This window comes from Engystomops pustulosus, chromosome 8 (genome assembly GCF_040894005.1).
Source record: "Engystomops pustulosus chromosome 8, aEngPut4.maternal, whole genome shotgun sequence".
Lineage (NCBI taxonomy): Eukaryota > Metazoa > Chordata > Amphibia > Anura > Leptodactylidae > Engystomops > Engystomops pustulosus.
In genome coordinates, this window is record NC_092418.1 from 5,474,498 (window position 1) to 5,482,115 (window position 7,618).

Here is a 7,618-nt window from a genome sequence, read left to right on the forward strand (position 1 = left end):
GGGGCAGTATTATAGTAGTTATATTCTTGTACATAGGAGGCAGTATTATAGTAGTTATATTCCTGTACATAGGGGGCAGTATTATAGTAGTTATATTCCTGTACATAGGGGGCAGTATTATAGTAGTTATATTCTTGTACATAGGGGGCAGTATTATAGTAGTTATATTCCTGTACATAGGGGGCAGTATTATAGTAGTTATATTCCTGTACATAGGGGGCAGTATTATAGTAGTTATATTCTTGTACATAGGGGGCAGTATTATAGTAGTTATATTCCTGTACATAGGGGGCAGTATTATAGTAGTTATATTCTTGTACATAGGGGGCAGTATTATAGTAGTTATATTCTTGTACATAGGGGGCAGTATTATAGTAGTTATATTCTTGTACATAGGGGGCAGTATTATAGTAGTTATATTCTTGTACATAGGGGGCAGTATTATAGTAGTTATATTCTTGTACATAGGGGGCAGTATTATAGTAGTTATATTCCTGTACATAGGGGGCAGTATTATAGTAGTTATATCCCTGTACATAGGGGGCAGTATTATAGTAGTTATATTCTTGTACATAGGGGGCAGTATTATAGTAGATATATTCCTGTACATAGGGGGCAGTGTTATAGTAGTTATATTCCTGTACATAGGGGGCAGTATTATAGTAGTTATATTCTTGTACATAGGGGGCAGTATTATACATAGGGGGCAGTATTATAGTAGTATTCCTGTACATAGGGGGCAGTATTATAGTAGTTATATTACTGTACATAGGGGGCAGTATTATAGTAGTTATATTCGTGTACATAGGGGGCAGTATTATAGTAGTTATATTCTTGTACATAGGGGGCAGTATGATAGTAGTTATATTCCTGTACATAGGGGGCAGTATTATAGTAGTTATATTCCTGTACATAGGAGGCAGTATTATAGTAGTTATATTCTTGTACATAGGGGGCAGTATTATAGTAGTTATATTCTTGTACATAGGGGGCAGTATTATAGTAGTTATATTCTTGTACATAGGGGGCAGTATTATAGTAGTTATATTCTTGTACATAGAGGGCAGTATTATAGTAGTTATATTCCTGTACATAGGGGGCAGTATTATAGTAGTTATATTCTTGTACATAGGGGGCAGTATTATAGTAGTTATATTCTTGTACATAGGGGGCAGTATTATAGTAGTTATATTCTTGTACATAGGGGGCAGTATTATAGTAGTTATATTCCTGTACATAGGGGGCAGTATTATAGTAGTTATATTCTTGTACATAGGGGGCAGTATTATAGTAGTTAATTCTTGTACATAGGGGGAAGTATTATAGTAGTTATATCCTTGTACATAGGGGGCAGTATTATAGTAGTTATATCCCTGTACATAGGGGGCAGTATTATAGTAGTTATATTCCTGTACATAGGGGGCAGTATTATAGTAGTTATATTCCTGTACATAGGGGGCAGTATTATAGTAGTTATATTCCTGTACATAGGGGGCAGTATTATAGTAGTTATATTCCTGTACATAGGGGGCAGTATTATAGTAGTTATATTCCTGTACATAGGAGGCAGTATTATAGTAGTTATATTCCTGTAGATAGGGGGCAGTATTATAGTAGTTATATTCTTGTACATAAGGGCAGTATTATAGTAGTTATATTCCTGTACATAGGGGGCAGTATTATAGTAGTTATATTCTTGTACATAGGGGCAGTATTATAGTAGTTATATTCTTGTACATAGGGGGCAGTATTATAGTAGATATATTCCTGTACATAGGGGGCAGTGTTATAGTAGTTATATTCCTGTACATAGGGGGCAGTATTATAGTAGTTATATTCTTGTACATAGGGGGCAGTATTATACATAGGGGGCAGTATTATAGTAGTATTCCTGTACATAGGGGGCAGTATTATAGTAGTTATATTACTGTACATAGGGGGCAGTATTATAGTAGTTATATTCGTGTACATAGGGGGCAGTATTATAGTAGTTATATTCTTGTACATAGGGGGCAGTATGATAGTAGTTATATTCCTGTACATAGGGGGCAGTATTATAGTAGTTATATTCCTGTACATAGGAGGCAGTATTATAGTAGTTATATTCTTGTACATAGGGGGCAGTATTATAGTAGTTATATTCTTGTACATAGGGGGCAGTATTATAGTAGTTATATTCTTGTACATAGGGGGCAGTATTATAGTAGTTATATTCTTGTACATAGAGGGCAGTATTATAGTAGTTATATTCCTGTACATAGGGGGCAGTATTATAGTAGTTATATTCTTGTACATAGGGGGCAGTATTATAGTAGTTATATTCTTGTACATAGGGGGCAGTATTATAGTAGTTATATTCTTGTACATAGGGGGCAGTATTATAGTAGTTATATTCCTGTACATAGGGGGCAGTATTATAGTAGTTATATTCTTGTACATAGGGGGCAGTATTATAGTAGTTAATTCTTGTACATAGGGGGAAGTATTATAGTAGTTATATCCTTGTACATAGGGGGCAGTATTATAGTAGTTATATCCCTGTACATAGGGGGCAGTATTATAGTAGTTATATTCCTGTACATAGGGGGCAGTATTATAGTAGTTATATTCCTGTACATAGGGGGCAGTATTATAGTAGTTATATTCCTGTACATAGGGGGCAGTATTATAGTAGTTATATTCCTGTACATAGGGGGCAGTATTATAGTAGTTATATTCCTGTACATAGGAGGCAGTATTATAGTAGTTATATTCCTGTACATAGGGGGCAGTATTATAGTAGTTATATTCTTGTACATAAGGGCAGTATTATAGTAGTTATATTCCTGTACATAGGGGGCAGTATTATAGTAGTTATATTCTTGTACATAGGGGCAGTATTATAGTAGTTATATTCCTGTACATAGGGGGCAGTATTATAGTAGTTATATTCCTGTACATAGGGGGCAGTATTATAGTAGTTATATTCTTGTACATAGGGGGCAGTATTATAGTAGTTATATTCCTGTACATAGGGGGCAGTATTATAGTAGTTATATTCCTGTACATAGGAGGCAGTATTATAGTAGTTATATTCCTGTACATAGGGGGCAGTATTATAGTAGTTATATTCTTGTACATAGGGGCAGTATTATAGTAGTTATATTCCTGTACATAGGGGGCAGTATTATAGTAGTTATATCCCTGTACATAGGGGGCAGTATTATAGTAGTTATATTCTTGTACATAGGGGGCAGTATTATAGTAGTTATATTCCTGTACATAGGGAGCAGTATTATAGTAGTTATATTCCTGTACATAGGGAGCAGTATTATACTAGTTATATTCCTGTACATAGGGGGCAGTATTATAGTAGTTATATTCTTGTACATAGGGGCAGTATATATTATGCAACAAAACACATGGAGCGTGTTGCTCACTCACGTGAACCTGGCTGAGCCGCAGGAAACACTAGTGTAGTCCGGTGCACGAATCCAAAGGACTAGTCGGAACGTCCCAACGTAGTGGAGAAAACGAAAATGAAGGTGAGGATCGGCACTCCAGGCTGTCTAAAACATGGTACTTCTTTATTCAAAATTTCTTAAAATCCATAAAGAGGTCATAGTGCATAGTCCATAGACCTACGCATTTCGAACATTTAACATTAGTTCTTACTCATGAGTAAGAACTAATGTTAAATGTTCGAAACGCGTAGGTCTATGGACTATGCACTATGACCTCTTTATGGATTTTAAGAAATTTTGAATAAAGAAGTACCATGTTTTAGACAGCCTGGAGTGCCGATCCTCACCTTCATTTTCGTTTTCTGCAGTATATATTATGTTCCTCTGTGTTGCAGGTTGGGCAGGGTCGGTGAAGTTTAACCCCGCTGTGCGTGAGCAGTTTGAATCCTTCCGATGTCGCTCGGACACGTTCAGTCTGGGTATCTGTAATGGCTGCCAGCTGATGGCGCTGTTGGGTTGGGTTGGAGCGGACGTGCCGGGGGCTGCAGGTAAGTGTCTGTACTCCAGGTGGTGTCCTGTGTGTTGTGTCCTCCTCACCTCTTGTCCTCCGGCAGGGGATGGTCGGGCTCATGGCGTGCTGCTCGGCCACAATGTCTCCACTCGGTTTGAGTCTCGCTTTGTGACTGTGAGGATTGAGGAAAGTCCTTCTGTCCTGCTGCGGGGGATGGGCGGCTCCTCGCTGGGGGTGTGGGTGGCACACGGAGAAGGTAAGTGCCCCTGTATATTGCAGGACACTGGAGCCATGAGCAGACCACCACGGCCTCACTGTCTCCTCCCTGTCCTCCAGGTCTGATGAGGTTCCGATCCGATAAGGTCCTGGATCATGTGACCTCCCGCGGTCTGGCGCCTCTGCGCTACGTGAATGACCAGAATGTCCCCACGGAGGAGTACCCCATGAATCCCAACGGCTCCCCCCTAGGCATCGCAGGGCTTTGCTCAGAGGACGGGCGCCACCTCGCCATGATGCCGCACCCCGAGCGCTGCGTCCTGACCTGGCAGTGGCCCTGGATGCCCGAGGACTGGAGGCGGAGCCTGCAAGCCGCGCCCTGGATCCGCCTCTTTGACAACGGTTACAGCTGGTGCCTGCAGAGCGCGGAGCAGGACTGAGCACCACAGGGAGGGGTCCTGCACGACCTAATCATGTGCACTAGTGGGCAGGACTGAGGGAAGGGCCTGGATCCTGACTCCTCCTCATAGACTCCTCCTCTCTGTACAATAAGACACTTTCATGTGTTGTCACTGTCATTCCTCCACCACCGGGGGCGCTCTTACTGTCTGCACAGCGCAGACTACACGAAGCCCTAGGGGATCGGGCTGTGCCCCCTGTAATGTGGGGGAGGGGAGGGGCTCTGCTTTACTGGCAGAGGATAGGGCCAAATATTTGTCAAGAAATGAATAAAACCTCTTATTATTGTTCATTGGTGTTTCTGACCCTGAGACCCTTATCCTGTACTGATCCTCAGTTACATCCAGTATTATACCCCAGAGCTGCACTCACTATTCTGCTGCTGGTGCAGTCACTGTGTACATACATGACATTACTTATCCTGTACTGATCCTCAGTTACATCCAGTATTATACCCCAGAGCTGCACTCACTATTCTGCTGCTGGTGCAGTCACTGTGTACATACATGACATTACTTATCCTGTACTGATCCTGAGTTACATCCTGTATTATACCCCAGAGCTGCACTCACTATTCTGCTGCAGGTGCAGTCACTGTGTACATACATGACATTACTTATCCTGTACTGATCCTGAGTTACATCCTGTATTATACCCCAGAGCTGCACTCACTATTCTGCTGCTGGTGCAGTCACTGTGTACATACATGACATTACTTATCCTGTACTGATCCTGAGTTACATCCTGTATTATACCCCAGAGCTGCACTCACTATTCTGCTGCAGGTGCAGTCACTGTGTACATACATGACATTACTTATCCTGTACTGATCCTGAGTTACATCCTGTATTATACTCCAGAGCTGCACTCACTATTCTGCTGCTGGTGCAGTCACTGTGTACATACATGACATCACTTATCCTGTACTGATCCTGAGTTACATCCTGTATTATACCCCAGAGCTGCACTCACTATTCTGCTGCTGGTGCAGTCACTGTGTACATACATGACATCACTTATCCTGTACTGATCCTGAGTTACATCCTGTATTATACCCCAGAGCTGCACTCACTATTCTGCTGCTGGTGCAGTCGCTGTGTACATACATGACATTACTTATCCTGTACTGACCCTGAGTTACATCCTGTATTATACCCCAGAGCTGCACTCACTATTCTGCTGCAGGTGCAGTCACTGTGTACATACATGACATTACTTATCCTGTACTGATCCTGAGTTACATCCTGTATTATACTCCAGAGCTGCACTCACTATTCTGCTGCTGGTGCAGTCACTGTGTACATACATGACATTACTTATCCTGTACTGATCCTGGGTTACATCCTGTATTATACCCCAGAGCTGCACTCACTATTCTGCTGCAGGTGCAGTCACTGTGTACATACATGACATTACTTATCCTGTACTGATCCTGAGTTACATCCTGTATTATACTCCAGAGCTGCACTCACTATTCTGCTGCTGGTGCAGTCACTGTGCACATACATGACATTACTTATCCTGTACTGATCCTGAGTTACATCCTGTATTATACTCCAGAGCTGCACTCACTATTCTGCTGCTGGTGCAGTCACTGTGTACATACATGACATTACTTATCCTGTACTGATCCTGAGTTACATCCTGTATTATACCCCAGAACTGCACTCACTATTCTGCTGCTGGTGCAGTCACTGTGTACATACATGACATTACTTATCCTGTACTGATCCTGAGTTACATCCTGTATTATACTCCAGAGCTGCACTCACTATTCTGCTGCTGGTGCAGTCACTGTGTACATACATGACATTACTTATCCTGTACTGATCCTGAGTTACATCCTGTATTATACCCCAGAACTGCACTCACTATTCTGCTGCTGGTGCAGTCACTGTGTACATACATGACATTACTTATCCTGTACTGATCCTGAGTTACATCCTGTAGATCTTTTATTTTATATAAAAGTAAAAAACATAACAATACAAACAAAACATAATATACAATATATACAATATCTTACCTGCTGGTCCAGCCCCATTCACTCCTAGCAAAACAATAACTTACAATACACCGAAATGAATAACACCAAATACCACAACCCCCACCCAACCGATTATCACAACCTAAACCAAACCAATAAACAAACACAAACCACACCCACAAATAAACAAAAATGACTATAAATATACATAAACCCACCCCACACCCTATAATAATAAACCACCCCACACAGATCACATCCCACACCCGTTTTTTTTTTATAAATATATATTTTAAAAAAAACACATAATACAGAATACACACAACACTAAACTAAATCCCTCGCCCGCACCCTCCCCTTCCCCCCAGACACTGGTCTAATGTCCAAAGTTTGCGTTAAGTAGTCCAGACCAGTGCCCAGGGTCATAGAGTCCAAGGTCATTCGTAAATCCCACCACCATCACCCCCCTCCCAACCTAACACTAATCCCAAACCCCACTATATACAATATATACAATATATACAGTATTCACAACATAACATAAAGAAAACAGAATACAAATAAAATCTGAACAACATCAATCAAAACCACATAAAGCCCAGGTTCGGCGCCTGCAAGCCCTACATCACTATAACCTCAGAACACAAAACAAAAATCTACAGTGTCAGCTTCAGCCCAACACCAGGAGAGGAGATGACAGACTAAGGGACACTAAAGGAGAACCCCCTCCAAAGGAGAGAGGCCCTCCCCGTGCCCCGCCTCTCATACTCCAGAGAGCGCACCTTCACCAGGTCACCCAGAATGTTCCTAACCACCTCATCCACCGGGAGGATTTTACGCTGCGTCGAAACTAAACACCGTGCGTTCCACATGTGGTACCTGACCACTAGGCTTACTAGGAATAACGTGCAACGGTCCCGGCCACCCAGGCCTCTGAATGCTCCATAGGCCCACTCCGCATAGGAGAGACCGGCCAACCCGGGCCAATGGATGGAAGCGCCC

At 41.9% G+C, this 7,618-nt stretch overlaps 1 protein-coding gene across 5 annotated transcripts in view; it reads left to right on the top strand.

The window, feature by feature from the left end:
• PFAS (phosphoribosylformylglycinamidine synthase) overlaps positions 1-4,919 on the top strand; it is a 39,029-nt gene extending 34,110 nt beyond the window's left edge. For 4 of the 5 annotated variants that reach the window (XM_072122807.1, XM_072122805.1, XM_072122806.1 and 1 more), the window contains exons 27-28: positions 3,839-4,210; positions 4,291-4,919. In XM_072122807.1, coding sequence (XP_071978908.1) covers positions 3,839-4,210; positions 4,291-4,610 — 692 coding nt within the window. In that variant the 3' untranslated portion in view covers positions 4,611-4,919. The remainder of the gene's footprint in view (positions 1-3,838; positions 4,211-4,290) is intronic. The other variant, XM_072122809.1, reaches the window with a different exon arrangement.
• Positions 4,920-7,618: the final 2,699 nt, after the last annotated feature.